The sequence below is a fragment of the Prosopis cineraria genome, unplaced genomic scaffold (genome assembly GCF_029017545.1).
Source record: "Prosopis cineraria cultivar Desert tree isolate PC_DT_omini unplaced genomic scaffold, ASM2901754v1 PC15, whole genome shotgun sequence".
Taxonomy (NCBI): Eukaryota; Viridiplantae; Streptophyta; class Magnoliopsida; order Fabales; family Fabaceae; genus Prosopis; species Prosopis cineraria.
Genome location: NW_026555346.1, coordinates 2,725,096 through 2,745,182, shown reverse-complemented (window position 1 = coordinate 2,745,182; position 20,087 = coordinate 2,725,096). Strand labels below are relative to the sequence as shown.

The following is a 20,087-nucleotide window of genomic DNA, read 5'->3' as shown; positions in this document are numbered from 1 at the left end:
AGAATACTTAGCTCGACACGAAAATTCTAAATCACATTTAATAGAAAAAGTATAAATCAAGGGTGGCCCAAAAAAACTGTGTGTGTGTCAGCTATGATCTACCCAACGCTTGGTAAAATACTCATACCAACAGCAACAGGGGTTGGGGTGCCCACTTTAAAATGAGATCGCTCCCCCGCACCTTTCGTTTTCAGATCCGCATGATGACCGATGTTTCCGATCTCTTTACGTACACACAGCTCTCTTCTCCGAATGCTACTTACCATCGCCGTTCATCACCTTCACTCTTTCTCTTTCTCTCTCGTTCTCCAGCTCGAAAGTAAATCTCTGCTTTTCCTTCGCTTTCCCGACTCCCATGGCTTCCACAGTGGATTCCACTGCCCATACGCTGTCCCAGCTTGGTGTCCATGATGATTTCGCTTCTTCTGTCCCAAATCTTGAAAAAAATCTCAACCTTTTGCCCCAAGAACAGGTATATCTCACGATACATATGTATTGATTTAGTTTGGTGCGTGCGCGCATCCGTTTCCTCTGTTGATGTGAAAATTGAAATGGCTCTGTTGTGGTTTGGAAATGACGAAACCAGGTTGGGCTCGCGAAGATGCTGTTGGAGATGGGGCAAAGTCATTTGTTTGAACATTGGGCGGACCCGGGTGTCGATGACGACTTAAAGAAAGGCTTTTTCGAGCAGGTAGGGGCTCTGCACTTGCATTTCATCATTCAAGTTTGCGTCTTTTAACAGGATGATTTCGTTCGAGCAATAGGGTTATGCGAGCTTGCATTTTGAAAATTGTTAGCTTGGTTGGATTGCAATGTGCGGGTTAACGATTTATTCTGCCTTAGTTCTGGGTAGCTGTTTAAAGTATTCTAAAGAAATTGATTCTGAAGAGAACTCGCTGTGCTCGTTCGAATTAAACTAAAACTCCTCTCCGCCTTCTTAACTTCTAATTGTTGTTTTGTTGGTTTTTTCGCCTATAGCGATTGTTTCCAAATTTCCTTCTTTACCATGAAATATTAAATTAATTAAATTAAATACATGTTCCTTATGATCCTATCATCTAGTTCGATTGGCAATTTGGCATAGCATAAGATGTTCCTGTTACTGTGTAAATATGCCTAGAAACAAGCTTCTACAGTTCTTTTTGAAGGTCTTGCCTTTGAACTGCAACTTGTTTTGTCTAAAAATCTTTGTCTGTGATAGTATAATGGCATCTGTTTGAACGTGTCTGAAGAACCATATCTCCTTGCATCTCTTCTTCCTCTAACAGTAATTTCTCTAGGTGGCTCGCCTAAATTCAAGCTGTCCTGGGGGTTTGGCATCGTACGTTAAAACCGCTAGAAGACTCTTGGCTGATTCAAAAGATGGAAAGAATCCATTTGATGGCTTCACGCCTTCTGTAAGTGATCAACATATATGCTGGTGTAAAGTTTATGATTACATAGCATGTTGTCTTATAAGAATTTAATATTCCCGTGTTGACTCTATGAGCCATCTGATCTTGGAATTCTTCGTATGGATTTGGAATATATATAACTAGGAGGCATAGGATTGCGGTAATTTTTTTTTTTATTTTAAACATTTTCTATGTCATTTAAGATGAAATCATGTGAAGGCAATTCAGTTTTTGTTTGGTGAAATTGTTTGATATGTTAGGTTTTTTATTAATATTATTGAATATTATGTCGACAAATATTTCAAAACCTTTTTTGCTGTCAACTTACTAATAAGGGCATAAGTAAATCTAATTTTGCAGTTAATATTATACGAATAAATATTTTAAAATTTAATTTTAATTAATTTTTTACTTTTTATTTAATCAAAATGTGGGAAATAAAACAAACAAATATATAAAACCTTTATCAAGATAAATACATATAAAATAAAAAATTAAAAAATGTATATCTAAATTCATCAAAATAAGTATACAAAGATAGGAGAATAGATGAAAATGAAAATAGAAAAACAAACAACTGTAACAAAAAAGATACTGAATGATATACTCCCTTCATTCAAAAATATAAAGCATTTTTAACTGAATCTGATCCTCTAATAAAGTAGTTACTTGTCTTTAAATTAACTCTATTTTTTCATATTTATCTCTATTTAATAGGGTGTTTCAATCTAAAATAAATATGAAGTGACTTATTCAATGGTGGGATTTGTGAAAAAAAAAAAACAATGATTATACCTTAAAAGACTAAAAATTTCTTACATTTTTTAGCGAAGGGAGTGGTAATTACTCATTATGAAAATGGCACTTTTGTCTTGCAAAAATGATCCATTATTTTTACTTATTTTTAAAAGAAAGCTCCAATTTTCTACTCTCTTTCCAAGTTATGACAGAAAAGTTGTTGAATCTGGATTTTTTACCATGCATGTTGTGCAGTGTTACATTGAGAAAATTTTAAGATAAGATTAAACTAAATTGAGAGGTTTTATAATTAAAATCCTCTGCACAATACAGACACAAGATCCTTGTGCAGAGTTGCTTCTACTTTTACTCAAGCAGCTTCTGTTTTAAAAAGCTTCGTTAAACATTTTAAAATTAAAGAAATACTATTTTAAAGATGAGTCATTAAACAACTTCTCTTGGAAAAAAAGAAAAGAAGAAGCTTGATATATCATAAGTTCATTTGCTAATATTTTGTAGGTTCCAACTGGTGAGAATTTAACATTTGCTGATGATAATTTCACCTATTTTGAGGAGGTAGGTATAAAGGAAGCTCGAAAAGCTGCATTTATTCTTGTTGCAGGGGGCCTTGGGGAGCGTCTAGGATACAATGGAATCAAGGTCATCTATGTGCCCTGTATAATCATTTTATATTGCAGTATTCTTTGTTTCTTATCAATTACCATGAGCCTGTGATAGCATTTGATCCCCACTCCCTAGCCCCCCAGTTCTGTACTGGATGTGTGATGAAGAGATTTTGGGAATACAAGGAGGTCCTTTGAGACCTAATGTGAATTATACAAGAAGTTGAAATCTTGTTAATCAAAATTTACCTTAGGGCAATTAAGGGAGTTTTGAGGCTCTTAAGTTTAAATTTCCTAAGCAGAGCAGATTGTTTGTGGATGGGCTTTGATATTCTCTCTTCCGAAAGCATTCTTAATGTGGTTAGAAATAGTATTTATTTAATGTAAATATTTGTTGTTATTAGGAGAGATATTGGGTAGTTAAAATAGAGGGATTTACGCGATTCATTCCCTGATATTCTGCTTTGATTCTATCTTCTTTATTCTCAGAGATTTGATCATTCTTCCTCACGTATATATTTCTGTACATATCTTCTGATCAATATAGAAGCATTATTCGGTTTAATAGTTACATGGTATCAGAGCCACAACACTCTCTAGTAGAATCTGACGCCGAGAGCTTTGAAGCAGATAGTATCAAGGGCGAGTTGAACCCAGCTAACACTGTCCTAATGTTGATTGATGGTGGATCCTCGAAGATTGATTTGAGCAAGGTAGGTGGTCTCATAGGATTAACTACCAGCCACGAAGGGTCTTCAGTACATCTCGTCTCTATGGAGCTCAACGGTGCGAACTATTGTATGTGGGCACAGGCCATGAAAATCGCGATTAGAGGTTGGGGGAAGATGGGCTACCTTGATGGTTCATCGAAAACTCCGGAAGAATCCAAGACGCAAGAGCTCTAGCAGTGGCACACTGAAAACTCGCCGGTATCGTCTTGGCTGATAAATGCCATGGTTTTAGAAATCCAGTAAAGGTTTATGTTTCTTCCCTCAGCCCATGAAATCTGGAAGGCTATGCAAGACTCATACTTTGATAAGAAGGATTTGGCTCGCATATATGAGCTTAAAATGAAAGCATGGACACTGCAACAGGGGGAGCATGATGTCATGACCTTCTGGTTAGAGCTTAATGCTATTTGGTAGGAACTAGACCTGATGACAGACTTGGAGTGGTCAATCAGCCAAGATGCAACACGGTATAAGGAGCAGATTGAAAGCGAATGAGTATTTCAGTTTTTGGCTGGTCTAAACCAATCTTTGGATGATGTATAGGGACGAGTTCTAAGTCGTATACTGCTTCCATAACCAAGGAAGTATTTTTTGAGGTGCGTCGTGAAGCTTCAAGGCACAAAGTCATGCTTCCAAGACCTACTTCTACTCAACCAACTTTAGACTCAGCTGCACTTGTGAGTAAGAGCAATGACACGAATTAGAAGACCCAAAAAGGGAAGGTGACCTGTGACTATTGTGAGAAGATTGGACATACTCGTGAGACTTGTTGGGATATACATGGGAAACCAGTTGATTGGAAGTCGAGAAAAGGAAAGACACGAAGATATCAAACTTCCCATGATGTACCACCAGATAAACCAGAATCAACCCTACTGGTGCCTAAGATTGATAAGGAACAACTCGGTAAGTTACTCGAGATGCTCAATATGCTCTAGCAAAATGAAAAAAGGTAGAAACAAAACCATACTGCATCTGTGGCTCATAAAGGTAATCATGTCTTACTTACTTCTACTAATAACTTCAAATGGATTGTTGATACTAGGGCAATATGGCATCAAACTCTACGCTATTCAGTACCTATGCTCCTAGTGCTGGAAATGAAACAGTGAGCACAGCAAATGGCTCTTCCTCATCAATAGCAGGGATAGGAAGTGTTGTTATTTCTGAAATTATGAAATTAGAACATGTTTTACATGTACTGTACTTGGCTTGTAGTTTATTGTCCATTAGTAAGTTGACTAAACAGGCAAATTGTTGGGCTCATTTCTGTTCTACTCATTGTATATTTCAGGACCTCTCATTAGGGAAGATGATTGGCAGCGCTAAAGAGCATAATAGTCTCTGTTATCTTGATAAATCTACCATGAGTAGTCTTTGGTCTCGAATCCAGTGCAATGTTGCATCTACCTTTGAAAACAAAGACTTTAAAGATCTTATGTGATGTGACCGTGAGATATGGTCAGACTTATAAGAGGAGATTAAGGGGGCAATTGGGTGTAGAAAGGAAATACCTATTGGGTTAGGATTAATATCCTTGGGGTCCAGAAAAGAAGGATTATGCCATGATGTTTTGGTAGGGTGGCTTAGATTTAGTCTCGATATTGAAGTCACCTTTTTGCTTGCTTTATTTGGATGTATTATTTTTGTTGGCACTCAAGGATGTTTTAGAGAAGTTAGACAGAAGTGAGGAGAGTGCTGGTCTCTCAAACACCAGTGAGAGACCTTTTCTTGTTGCTGTGTTCTTTCATTTGGTTTGTAATTTCAGTTATAGGGAATAGGGTTTTGGCTAGAATCAGTGAGTTTCTGTTGTAACACTGATTCGGTTCATATGCATTAATATCAAAAACCTCAGAATTTCCCTCATTTATTTCTCTTTGTATTAAAAGCTTGGTTCTATTAGTTACTTTAGATCAGAGCTCTATCATTATGTTATGGCATAGGAGAATGGGTCATCCAAATTTGCAGTATTTATGTCATTTGTTTCCTAAATTTCAAGCCAATAAAAATTCTTCATTTCATTGTACTGACTGTGAACTTGATAAACATCACATATTTGTTTTCAAACCCGTGGAATATAAGTCTACCCGTCCTTTTTCCATAATCCATAGTGATTTGTGGGGTCCTACTCGTGTTACTAATTGTCCTAATACAAAATGGTTCATTACATTTATTGATGATCACACTAGAATATGTTGGGTTTACTTATTACAAGATAAGTCTTATGTATCCTCTGTTTTCTCCAAATTTTATACTATGATAAAAAACCAGTTTGATGCCACAATCCAAGCGCTTCATACTGATAATGGGACCGAGTACTTCAATAAAACCATGGATCTGTTTCTAGCGGACCGTGGAATTGTCCATAAAAGCACCTATCCTAACACTCCTCAACAAAATGATGTTGCAAAAAGGAAAAACAAACATCTTTTAAAAGTTGCTTGTGCTTTATTATTCACATATAATGTTGCCAAATATTTCTGGGGTGATGCCATCCTTACATCAATATACTTAATCAACCGCATGCCAAGTCGTGTTCTTTCCTATATTTTACCAATTGAGAAACTCAAAGAATCTCACTCCATCACTCAACTTGCCATTGACCTACCTCTTAAAATATTTGGTTACACCACCTATGTTTACTCTTACCATTCCCAAAAATTGGATCCTAAAGCTGTCAAGTGTCTCTTCCTTGGTTATTCCTCAACACAAAAGGGGTATAAGTGTTTTGATCCTTATACTAAAAAACTCTATGTAAGTTGAGATGTTACCTTTGTTGAGGATGAACTTTTTTACCCAAATGCTTCAATGCAGGGGGAGAGAGGGAGTGACTTTCAGCATTAGGACTGTAAGGATGTTTAGGTCCTGTTATTCCAGAAAAACCAAAAAATCTTTATGTTCCAAAAAAACCCCAGAAAATCCTCAATCTCAGTACAATACAGATTTTGAATCTCTTGTCCCTCATTTTACCGAACTCAGAATCCAGCCTCCGAGGCCAGAAACTAAGGTGAGAAGTCTTTCAAAGCATAATGAAGATGCAGAAAATGCACTACAAAACACACCAATCACTTACCCGAGGAAGAAATGGCGAGAAAGGGAGACTATTATGCCTAAAGTACAGCCAGAATCTGAACTAAGAGGAGCTCCTGAGACTGAGAACATAGAGAGTGAAAATCACTCTCAAAAATCTGAGGCAAAAGAGGTAATTGAGATGGAGGAAGTGGAAGAATTAGATTTACTTATAGCCCTTAGAAAGCAACCTAGATTGTGTACACAGCATCCTATTCAAAGGTTTGTGAGTTACTGTACCTTATCTTCACAATTTCATGCATTTGTAACTAACCTTGACAAAGTGAAGATTCCTGATGATGTGTATGAAGCTTTGAGCATTCCACAATGGAAAAATGCTGTACTTGGGGAAATGAATGCATTGGAAAAGAATGGCACATGGGAGATAGTAGAACTTCTAAAAGGAAAGAAAGTTCTGGGATGTAAATGGGTATTTAACCCTAAATATGATGCTGCAGGAAATTTAGACAGATTAAAGGCACGTTTGGCAGTGAATGGTTTTACTCAAACGTATGGTTTGGATTACAAAGAGACATTTGCTCTCGTGGCCAAACTGAATACAATCAGAATTTTGATTTTTGTAGCTGTAAATCTGGATTGGCCCTTGCATCAACTAGATATTAAAAATGCTTAATTAAATGGGGATCTTAAGGAAGAAGTCTTTATGACGTTGCCCCTAGGTTTTGACGCAGGGAGAACAAATCAGGTGTGTAAGCTGAAAAAAATTTTGTATGGTTTAAAACAATCACCTTGTGCTTGGTTTGACAGATTTTCCAAAGTTTTGAGAGCAAAAGGGTACACACAGGGGTTGTTTGATCATACTATGTTTGTGAAGATGAAAGTGGAAAAAGGTGTTTCCTCATAGTGTATGTTGACGACATAATTGTCACCGGTGATCATGAGGAGGAAGTAAAAAGAATAAAGATGGCTCTTAGAGGGGAATTTGAAGTGAAGAACCTTGGGAATTTGAAGTACTTTCTGGGTATGGAGGTTGCAAGGTCACAAAAAGGGATCCATGTGTCCCAAAGGAAATACATCATCGATTTGCTTACTGAGACAGGTATGTCAGGGTGTAGACCTACAGACACACCTGTCGTGGTTAAGAAAAAGGGGAAGAAACCGAGGAAAGAGAAGGAAGATGAGGTTGAATCTGAAGAAGATGACTGTGAAGAGGAAGAAGAGAAGAATGAGTCAATGGACAAAGGGACATACCAAAGGTTAGTTGGGAAACTAATCTATCTCTCTCACATTTGGCTAGATATAGCTTTTGCAATAAGCATTGCAAGTCAATATATGTGCAACCCTAGGGAGAGGCACATGAAAGTAGTGTATAGAATCTTGAGATACTTGAAAGGAACACTTGGAAAAGGGTTGTTATTCAAGAAACAAAACTTATAATCCATAGAAATTTATATAGATGCAGATTGGGCAGGAACATACAAGGATAAGAGGTCAACGTTAGGATATTGTTCCTTTGTATGGGGAAATTTAGTCTCATAGAAAAGTCAAAAGCAAAGAGTGGTCTCTAGGAGCAACACTGAATCAGAATTAAGGGCTTTGGCTCAAGGCATTTCAGAAGTTAATAGAATTAACGCTAGCTGAGTTCTTGCCCAATGTCTACCTGATACTGGTGTATGGGGACCATGGAGTCATACTGGTACCTTTTCATGTTGTTGAGCAAGATTTTCACTACCCAACCTCTAATCTAGATGCTTTGAATGTTATCATAGCTGTGGTCTCATTGATATTCCACTTTTTGGCCCAATGAAAGGCTTATTGCCTAATTTGTTTTCTTATGATGCCTTACTGTTTGTTGTGCATGTCTAACATCAACATATGCAAAACTATTATCTGATTGGGGATAATCCTGTTTCTCAGCTAGTTTTTTTCATCTTACAGGTTTCTCTTCCTGTAGAAACAACTACTGGAGCATGTTTCCTGCAGCATTATATAGAATATATATTGGCTCTTCAAGATGCCAGCTGTAAACTACTACCAGGTCAATCTTATGCATAAAAATAGAGTTGTTTCTTGGCTCCTGTTTTAGTTGCTTTTTGTATTAAAATGGATAGCGTGAATTTGTTAGCCTGAATAGATCTTATATAAGAGTGTGCTACATCTTCCGGATTCAATATGATCTTATTTAGGGATTCTCGAAAAAATTTGCTTATACTCCTCTTTAAACCCCATTTTTATGACTAAGTAAAAAGGTCCATAAATAAAAGAATAATTAAAATCAATAGATTGTCAGTGTGTCATTAGGAAATTCTTGTCTCCCCTCCAACAATGCCTCACTTTGGTTTCATTTGTTAATTTTAATTTATATTCATATAATATTGCTGCTTGCAATTTTTTTAGATGAATGCCAGACGCAGATTCCTTTTGTCATCATGACATCTGATGACACATGCACGCACCTTAGAACTCTTGGAATCAAATTCTTATTTTGGGATGCAATCCACACAAGTGAAACTTTTAAAGCAGGTATGGCTTTTGATGTCATGGGGAAAGTTCAATTTAGCTATAAAATGCTTTTGTTGGCCTGTTAAATTTTTGTACATATCAGGAAAAAGTAGCATGCTTAGATGATAATGATGCCAGGCTAGCAGTAGATCCACATAACAAATACAGAATTCAGGTATTGTGTATTGAGTGTATAATTGTATGGATGACAATTTTACTTGGCAAAATGCATTGAATGGAGAGAATTTTTATTTTAATTTATGAAGTGCAATAACAATTTCTCTTTTAGTAGACAAAACCTCATGGACATGGCGATGTGCATGCACTTCTTTATTCCAGTGGTCTTCTGAAAGTGTGGTATGACTCACCGCTTACGAATACATATAAGTTCATGATATCAATATAAACTGAAACAGATCTGTTTGTGTCTTCTTTTATATTTTCCTGCTTGTAGTGTTATATTGATCATGTTCATGTCAAAAGATTAATTTGCTTGTTAAAATTAATGTATCTTGTATCTGAATGTCTTGGTAATTTTCAGAATCTTTTAAATATCAGGGTACATTTTCACCCGAAAAGATATTCATGTAAAGGGCTGTGAGATTGGCAATCTTGATTGATATATCTCTAAATTGATGGGTTTACATTCTCAAATTACTAGAAATGGAAGGGAAAATGTGGGCACCTAGAATGGTTGTTAAAAGCAATGTTGGTTTTTCATCGTCTCTAGAATTAATTGTATAGTGTTCCAGAGTTTTAGAAAATGATGGTGAAAACTGAAAAGTTATTTCTTTCTCGTGATAAACGTTTTGATTTTCAGTTCAATACAATCTGCCTTAATCTGCTTTTTGACGGGCTTGTTGCTGGTTTGAAATGGGTCCTCTTTTTTCAAGATACAAATGGACTTCTTTTCAGGGTCAGTTGTTTTCACATGTCATATCTTCTGTTACTGTCTTTTGGATTGCTCATTGATGTAATGCAAATATTCATTGCCTAGTATTTTTGAGGATACAGGCAATTCCTGCAGCACTAGGTGTCAGTGCTACCAAACAGTACCATGTTAACTCTCTTGCTGTGCCTCGGAAAGCAAAAGAAGCTATTGGAGGGATTACCCGACTCACTCACTCTGATGGTAATTTCATCTGTTTCCTAACAGATACAGAAAAACATCTGTGATATGTGATCTCAATGGCTAATGTGTTTTAGTGGAGTTTGTTGGCATCACTGTTTTGCCTCTGAAGTGGATAGATTGCATTTTTGATGCTGATCTCTCAGAGATTTCTCAGAACCCCTAGTATTATTCATATTGTTGGACTCTTGATAGATAAATGTAATTTAGATTTCCTGCTCATGCTACTGACCATCTAGCGCTGGTTTAAAATCTTGGTCACTGAACTACAAATAGACAGTGTTAAAATGAATGAAGTTCTATAAAAACGTGAAAAAGTATAGTTTACCCAAAGAAAATCAAATTATTAGTTCAAAACATCTAACATTACTGACAAGCAACAGCTCATTAAGACAATAGAACAACAGATCAGTGTCTTTCTATCCTTGCCAACCAGGGACAGAAAACACTACAATATTTCTTGTTGCTTTATGGACTGCTGCTTCCCTCTGAGATGAAATACAAAGACTGAGCGGGATTATAGTTAGAAGTGCATTAATGTTTTGTCAGTAGTGACAAAAGAAGTTATCGTGTTGTCAGTGAGTTTTGCAAATATGCTTGTGATTCACATGGCATATGAATACCCTATTTCTAGTATTTGACTATCAATCTGAAAGGCATATCATCTCAGGGAGGACAATGGTGATAAATGTGGAATACAATCAACTAGATCCTCTCCTCAAGGCAAATGGACAACCTGAAGGTGATGCCAATTGTGACACTGGCTACTCACCTTATCCAGGAAATATAAACCAAGTAATTGTGAAACTCAATATTCTGTTTATCTCCCTTGGTGGTATGAGCTTTTATTCAGTTATTTTTTATTGCTTTCAAATATTGTTTTTGTATCTGTATTATTAACTTAACTTTTTTTTTTTTGAGCACTCAATTCATAATTTAAAAATCAATTCAATCAGCTCATTTTTTCTTCCTGATGTGAATTATATGGCGTCTTTCCTATAACTTTTTTTATATTAGTGCTGACTGATTGTGGGTTGATGCTATTAGACCATATATTTGCCACGTATACCAAAAGTAATGCATTATTTGCACTTTTATATGCAGAAATCTATTTATTGTGATATGCCTCCTGAGATGCTGCTTAGTGTTAGTTGTACCTCCAAGTTATTAAACAGAATCCCCTCACCCACCACATCCTGAGTGGTTCTTGACATCTTCATGTACTAAAAATAAAAGATAGAAAATGGTTTTGTTATAATGATTATTTTTATTTTTTGATATCCATGTTCTGATTTAGTTGACCTGCTTCATGCTTGCATCATATTGCTTAGTGACAATATCTTTTCTTTCATTTGACAGTTGATACTAGAACTTGGTCCTTACATTGAAGAGCTCACAAAAACAGGAGGTGCTATAAAGGAGTTTGTTAACCCAAAGTAATTTTAATTAACTGTGCTCATTATATTTGATTTTTCCACCATGTATCACTATAGCATGCTTCAATTTTATTTAGCTGCTTTCATGACTATTTTTTAATGCATTAGAAGCTTTAATTTTTTTGGCCTTTTCGTCAGATGGAAAAATTTTGGTAGAAACTTGTAATAGATTACTATTCTTGTCTTTTGTAGATAACTGAAGCTTGTTGGTAATTTTTAAAAGTATATTGGTATGTAGAATTAATTCTGGATTGATAGAAATAGAGAGAAGGTAGAGAAATGCAAGAAAAGAACAGGGAAGATAGACAAAGATGAAGAGAAATTGAGAGATTAAGGGGAAGGGGTTGAGAGGAATTGAGAAGTAGAGGAACTGCTGAATAATACCCATTTCCTGATCATAATGATAAGATCACAATTGAATGCCTCAGCCTCTATATATAGGCTTCAAGTCATCCCTTCCCAATGGCTATATTCTAAAAACATACTAACTAACTATAACTAATCATGTCATAATTACAAATCTATAATACCCCCCCTCGAAGAGATCCTTGCCCTCAAGGATCAGTGATAATAAATTGGGGAAATTGTTGCTGGAATTGATGCAAAGCTGTCCAAGACACTTCTTCATCAGGCAACTACTTCCACTTGACCAAAATTTCAGTAATGATCCTCCCCCTTTTTCAACCAACTCTCTTTTGTAAAATACATTCAGGCTCTAAAGCTAGAGGTGCCTTAGGCCAGTCAAGAGGCGGATGCCTCTGCTTTACTTTAGGATCACGACATAACTTTAGTAAAGACACATGAAAGGTTGCGTGTATTCTGGATTCAAGTGGCAGTTCTAACTTGTAAGCCACTGCTCCAATTCTTTGGATCACCTTATAAGGACCAAAATATCTAGGAGCTAATTATTGAGTGCTCTTAGAAGCTGCAAAAAGTTGTATGTAGGGTTGTAACTTTAAGAAGACCCATTGCCCCACTGCAAATTCACGATCAAACCTGTGTGAATCTGCCTTTTGCTTCATCATATTTGTAGCTCGATGAAGATGGTGTTTGAGAACAGCTATCATTTCTTCTCTTGCTGTGAATGATCTGTCCACAGCATCTAACACACTATTATGAAGTAAATAGGGAGAATGGAGAGAAAGTTTCTGACCATATAGAAGCTTATAGGAAGTAGCCTTAGTTGCTGTGTGAAAAGTGGTATTATACCACTTCTGCCTGAGACAACCAGTTACTCCACTTTTTAGGTTGTTCCCAACACATACGTTGGAGATAAGTTTCCAAACAATGATTAAGCACTTCGGATTGCTCATTCATTTGAGGGTGATATGAAGTAGACAAATGTCACATCCAAAACCTGTAAAAACTCTTTTCAAAACCCACTAACAAATAAAAGGTCACGATCACTAATAATTTCAGATGGTACCCTATGTAATTTATAAACATGATCCATAAAAATTTGGGCTAAAGTAGAAGCTAAAAAAGGATGAGTAAGTGGTAAAAAGTGTGCATACGCACTCATATGATCAATTACTACCCAAATAGTGTCCTTACCAAAGGATATAGAGAGTCCTTCAATGAAATCCATAGTGATACTCTCCCACATCTTGCTAGGAATAGGCAAAGGCTGTAATAATCCAAGAGCAACAACAGTCTCATACTTACACCTAGCACATGTGTCACACTATTTAATGAAATCAGAAATATCATTTACCATTTTTTTCTACCAAAATAAGGGTTTAACCCTTTGATATGTAGCCTGGATTCCTGAATGACCCCCTTGTGAGCTAGCATGGAGCCATTCTCACATTTGTTGCCTCAAAATAGGATCAGCACCTATAACCAGCTTCCCTTTTTGTCTTAATAAGCTGCCATCCCAAGAGAAATGACCCCACATTCCATCATTTTCTTGAGTTTTCTTCTGAATTTCTGAAACAACAGCATCAAGGCCCCAACTTCCTTTGATTTTCTCAAGTAACTCTGGTGACGGTGTGTCTGAAACCATCTGCATTACTTCCTGTTTCGGTATTCTAGAAAGAGCATCTACACCAGAATTTCCATTACCTTTCTTATACTAAATCTCATAATTAAATCCAGCTAATTTAGCAATCCAAAACATTTGAAAGGTTGCCTTCAACTTTTAACCGAGTAGATATTTCAAGCTTCACTGGTCTGATTGTATTATAAATTTCTGCCTCTTCAATATTGATGCCAATGAAGCACAGCCAATACTATGGCCATCAATTCCTCTTCATATACCGAGAGCTTTTAATGCCTTTCAGCCGATGCCTTGCTGAAATAAGCAATTGGTTGACCTTCTTGCATTAAAACAGCCCCCACTCCTACTTCACAAGCATCAGCTTCAACTATGAATTGCTTTGAAAAATTTGGAAGAGTGAGTACAAGTGCAGAAATAAGGACTTCTTTGTATTTAGTAAAGGCTACAGCAGCTGCATTTGACCATTCAAATCCATTCTTCTTGAGGAGAGTTGTGGTTAGGTTAAGACTCCATAGCCCTTGACAAATCTTCTATGGTATCCAGCCAGCCTCAAAAAAGCCCTCAATTGCTTAATATTTGTGGGTTCAGGCCATTCAGCCACTGCGTGAACGTTCTTGGGATCTGTCTGGACTTGTCCACCATTAATTAAATGGCCTAAATACTCAACTTCACTTGCTGCAAAAGAAAATTTGCTTTTCTTTAAATAAAAAATTGATGCTGTCTCAGAATAGAAAACACTTCTTTGAGGTGCTGCACGTGATCATCAAGGTTAAAACTATAAATTAATATATCATTAAAAAAAATAGCACAAACCTCCTCAAATGAGGACAAATATACTGTTCGTAGCCCACCTTAGAAAGTTGCCAAAGCATTAGTTTGGCCAAATGACATAACTAACCATTCATAATGCCCACTGTGTGTTTTAAAAGCAGTCTTTGAAACATCTTGAAGCACCATTCTGATTTGATGATAACCAGCCCTTAAGTCCAATTTTGTAGGCCATTTTGCAACACTTATCTCACCAAAAGAGGTCTTTCACTAAGGGAATGGGGTATTGGTTCTTCACTATCTTTTTATTCAATTCTCTATAGTCGATACACATCCTCCAGATACCATCCTCCTTTTTAACTAAAACAATTGGAGCAGAAAATGGACTGGAACTCTCTTGTATTATCCCATTTTGTAGTAATTCTTTTACTAATCCTGCAATAATATCTTTTTGAGCCAAGGGATATCTGTAAAGCTCAAATTTATAGGGTTGGTGCCTTCTTGAAGGACAATAGAGTGATCATGCCCTTCATGAAAAGGTGGTAACCCTTTAGGTACTTCAAAAAGATCAGAAAACCCTTGTAAAGTAGAAGAAAACACTTATGGAATTTCTGAACAGGTTTGTACATTAAAAATTTCCATCTTCTCTGGTCCCTTGAGTATTACTTGTAGCAAAAATACTTGATTAGTGAAGTTCTTATTCTTAATTTTCAGCCTCTTTGGATACACCACTCGTAGGGTATTAGGACGAGTAGCGTGAAGTTTGCACATTTTCCCTTCAAGCTAAAAAAAACATGGTAAGTGATTCATAATCTGAAAAAGTATTTTTAATACTTTTGAGCCATTCAAGCCCAAGTACTAAATCATAAGTATGCAGTTCAACAATTCTAAAATTAAAAGTAAATTCTAAGCCCTTCATTGGCCATTTAAAACCCCTCCAAATGCCATGAACCTTGAGCTTCCTTCCCCCAACCACTTCTACCCATGACTCATTAGTCCTATCAGGTTGCCATCCAAGCTTTTTTGCCACATTATAATCCAAAAAATTATGGGCGCTACCATTATCAATAAGAATCTGGAGTTTTCTCTTGCCACAATAGCCTGTAAGTCTCATGGACGAAGCACTATCTACCCCATCAATGGCATGAAGAGAAACAAATGGTTTTGCATCCTTTCTTCAGCCTTACTATCTTCCCCAATCTAAATAACTTCTTCTTAGGTATTTTGAACTTCAAAAAAATGAAGTTGTAATTTCTATCTTTGTGGACATTTGTGATCTCAGGAGAATTTCTTGTGACAATAGAAGCACAATTTTTTGCTTCTATGTTCAGCCTCGTCCTCTACAGAAGGATCTTTGGAGGGTTACTATTTAATTTTTTATTAAAAAATGCATTCTTTCGAGGCAAAGATGTGGACTTCCCTTGGGCATGGGTCTTGCTACCTATCAGTGCGTTTTTGTAAGAATTCCACGTGCCTTGGGTTAAGGGTTATTGGCAGATACTGGGGTTGCCACATATCCTCCTCCTTTATTCTGGGTTGTCTTCTCACTTTGCCTTTGAATCATTATTTCTTGCATTCTAGCAAGCTTTCGAGCCTCTCTCAGTGTACGTGGCTTGAAGAGACAAATTGGGCCTTTAAATTCGTCTTGTAAACCAGAAAGGTATTTATCAAGAAGATACTCTTCTTGATAAACGAAGTTTGCAAGAAATCATATCAAATTCATCATTGTAGTTGGCCAATAACCCATGATGCTTCAGGCGAATCTACAACACACTAACTAACTTCAGTGTCATAATTAAGTAATCATGTCATAATTACAAATATATAACATTCACCTTTTTCATTCTTTGCTCAGTCATGTCTACATTTTTAACTGATGACTACTTTGTGAAACTCACTTCAGCGACTAAGTTATAAGGTTCTAGTAGTTCATTACCACTTTCATTGGGCGCTCCTTCCATATGTTGAATCATAATGCCTTTTAAGGAAGTTTGATCAAGAAGTGGATATTAATTAGAATTTGGAAGAGAGCGCGTGACTTATTAATATAACTTTTATTGTTTTCTATTTTGCAGCATGTATCCTCGATCAATGTTTGGAACTTTGAGATTATGCTTGCTTTGTATAGGTGTATCATGTTATCTTTATCAAAGCTACATTTGCTTGCTACAGATACAAAGATGCCAGTAAAACTTCATTTAAGTCCTCTACTCGACTCGAATGTATGATGCAAGACTATCCCAAAACATTGCCCTCATCTGCAAGGGTTGGGTTCACGGTAAAGTAGTCTTTCAAGCAATGAAATATGAATTTCTGGATAATGAAAAAGACTGGGCCTTAGGGGCCTTGGTCATTGCACGTGTTATTGAAGGTTGAAATTTTGCTGGGTCCACTATATGGATTCAACCAGAAACTGTTGTGTGATTTTCCCCAAGAAAAATATATAGACCAATTACTTCAAATATAATGTGCTGTGTGACTAAATAATAAGCCAACAAACAGTGATTAAAGTGGATGTTACTACTGGCTGCATCCATTGAAAATCCACATTGATGAGTTTTGGCTTATAATACAGTCATGTTTTAAATTACATTTATTGAAGCACTTTTCCATAAAATGATCCCATTTTATGTCTTCCTCCCTAGTTTTCCAATTGTTTATCCTCCCAACTTCGCCCTAGTTCACAAAATTCCAACCTATCTGAACTCGAAATAAATAAATGAAGTTGACTTTTCCATCCTTGGCGACACTCGTTTTCATATCACTGATGCAGTCAGTCTGTAACAAACATGCCTTCCTGTGATTCTGCAACATTATCTATTTTTGAGAAACTTCTTTTATGTTTTCACTGTTATGTTCTGCTTCCTCTCTGAATTTATGCGATTTTGTAGACCATGGATTCATGGCTTGCTTATGCACCTGTGAAGAACAACCCAGAAATGCTGCTAAGGTACTTCTAGAATGCAGAGGGTATTGGCCCATGAAGAATGCATATAGGCTTAGGGTGCTCTATGAAGATTTGCAAAAGAAAATAATAGATAAATAATATTTTTATGTGGGGAGTCCTGACCTGAGTGTTTGATTTCAAAATTCATATATGTTGTATTCTTTTAAAGGCTTAGATTTGGAAGATTGCATCGAACATTTAGGTGATGGTGATTTGGTTTTAAAAGGCTGTGGGATGTCAAAAGGTTGAGTGATACTAAAATAAATCTCTCTGTATATATTATCAAAAGGTTCAAGAAAAAATATTTTAATATTCTTTTTGTTATTTTAACTGAAGGTTCCAATAGGAAATCCATATCATAGTGCAACCTCCGGAGAAATGGCCATTTATCGATCAAACAGCCTCATTCTAAAAAAGGTAATATATATTATTATTAGTCATGAATGCTTTGATGCAATATGGTAATAATCTTCTCCATACTAAGAACTGGAAGGTTGAAAAGGTTGTATGCCCCTTAGTTCCATCAGCGAATCAACTTGATCTTACTGCTAAAGATTCCAGTTTCTAACTAAAGCTTCCAGAGGTCTGCATTTTTACTGTATCCCCAATCACCACAGCTTATGATTTAAGCAAAAATTTGTGTTTCTTTCCGCCAGAAAGCTGTATGAATTCCGTGGAAAGTGGGCTGATGGGGCACAGGCCCATTAGCTAACTTAACCTAACCCTAGACTTAATCTTGTTTTTGTTATAATTTGATGGGTACCAAAGTGAGATAGGGAACCCTACCTCAAAAGTTAGTTGTTGAAGTGGAAGAACCAACCTACTTATTTACCTCATTGAACATCTCATACTGCTCAATGTGGGACTTGGTACCTCATAGTATCAAGTTTTCATCAATTGACCCCCCATGGAAAGCCGATGTCCCAATGGCTGCACTCCACAACACTTAACTCAGTCTCTTTCCGGTCAGAACCCGGTAGCCCTCTCAAAAACTGCCGACAAGGCTCTAATACCAATTGATGAGTACCTAAGTAAGATGGAAAACCCTACCTCAAAAGTTAGTTGTTGAAGTGGGAGAACTAACCTACTTATATACCCTATTGAACATTTCATACTACTCAATGTGGGATTTGGTATCCATACTACTAAGTCTCCATCATATTTATCCTTTCTGCCCATTTTTAGGGATTATATTTTATCTTATTTTATTTTGTTCTGATATGATGTTATTATCATATCTGCTTGTACTCTAAGTTTTTCATCTCTGAATAAAATACAATTTCGGTTTTCACAAAAACCATCAAATTCCTTTGTCTTCTATCCTCATTCTATGAGAGTCAGGGTCAAAAGTCAGCAAAGTACTATCAACCAAATATTAGCATATTGCTTTTTCTCAGCAAAGGCATGCATATTCTGTTGCGCAGATAATAGAAACTGATAACGGATTGGACGTGGTATTTAATTTTGGACAATGGTGGAATCTATATTTTAATCTTGCATGGTGAACTTAGAGTGCTTTTCCAGCGATCTTGGTGGATGGACGTGATTCTTTTCTCTTTGATTTCCTTTTATTTTATGTGGGATTGAACTTTAGAGAATGGATTAGTTTTAAAAGATATTAACTAATTGATAGTGTAATATTTTATATGGATGTAATTATTTCCTTGGACTTCTGGGAAGCAGTGTGGCATTGTCACTCACAACTTTGCTCAATTGATGATGTGCTTGTTTGTGGCAGGCAAGCATTACTGCCTAAGTGCCAGTTAACTCAATTCCAAAGTCCAGATTCTGATCAACTTTCCCTGCACACTTACTTCTATCAGGCTGGCGTCGAAGTAGCGGGTCCAGAATTGCAGGTTATTAACGGGCAAGAGGTGGAAGTGTGGCCTCGTATCACGTGGAAACCAAAATGGGGTCTGACCTTCTCTCAGATTAAGAAAAGAGTCAGTGGAAGTTGCTCCATTTCTCAGAGGTCTACATTAGCCATTAAGGGTAAAAAAGTCAGTCTAAAGAATCTGTCCTTAGATGGGGCTCTTGTCGTTGATGCTGTTGACGATGCAGTGGTATGGCTGATCAATGTTGTTTCATTTTATGTTCTGAAAGTTTCTTTAAGATGCCATAGCAGCGCTTAGGAAGAACATTTGCTTAAAGTTACGAAAATGTGAATGCACATGCTCAGACCATCCTGTGTTTGATTGAGTGTGATTAATTGAGGTGGTTTATTATTCATCTTCAAATAGGTGGACGTGGTCGGATCTGTTCAAAACAAAGGGTGGATCCTCGAAACTGTGGACTACAAAAATGCCTGTGAGCCCGAGGTAGTAAGGATTAGGGGTTTTAAATTCAACAAAATTGAACAACTGGAGAGGAAATACTCTGAAACGGGCCAATTCACCTTGAAGTATTGAAGTTACATTTCACTCGTACATCATTCCTTATTCTTCTACTGCTTTGCAACTTGTGTTCATGAGCTGGGTGCCTAGTAACATGTTCTAAGCAGATATTAGGAGTTTTCTGGGATTTGAAATTTTGTAGTCATTATACGGGAGTTCCTGACTTTCTTTCTCTTTGAATTGGTTGGAGACGAATGACAATTGATTCATGTTCAAGGTTTAGTCCCAATTGGAATGAAAGGATTTTGATGATTGACTGGCCATATATCATTAGATCAATCTATCTCACTAGCTATATTGTATTCACTATTCAGGGAACAGGCTCCAAAAACTCAAGGCATATGATCAAGTACCTTGCAGTCCATTCTTGTTCATTTGTGTAAAATCAACAGTGGGC

General features: G+C 36.6%; 1 protein-coding gene across 1 annotated transcript; it reads left to right on the top strand.

The window, feature by feature from the left end:
- The first annotated feature begins 91 nt into the window (after nt 1–91).
- LOC129294265 (UDP-sugar pyrophosphorylase-like) lies at nt 92–19,955 on the top strand. Its single transcript, XM_054932484.1, is given in 17 exon segments — nt 92–472; nt 587–691; nt 1,281–1,397; nt 2,652–2,792; nt 8,455–8,554; nt 8,914–8,962; nt 8,964–9,039; nt 9,122–9,193; nt 9,311–9,376; nt 9,875–9,934; nt 10,033–10,150; nt 10,818–10,942; nt 11,507–11,583; nt 16,523–16,628; nt 17,242–17,714; nt 19,121–19,360; nt 19,538–19,955. Coding segments are annotated over 15 exon segments (1,398 nt in total). The 5' UTR covers nt 92–355; the 3' UTR covers nt 17,311–17,714; nt 19,121–19,360; nt 19,538–19,955.
- Nucleotides 19,956–20,087: the final 132 nt, after the last annotated feature.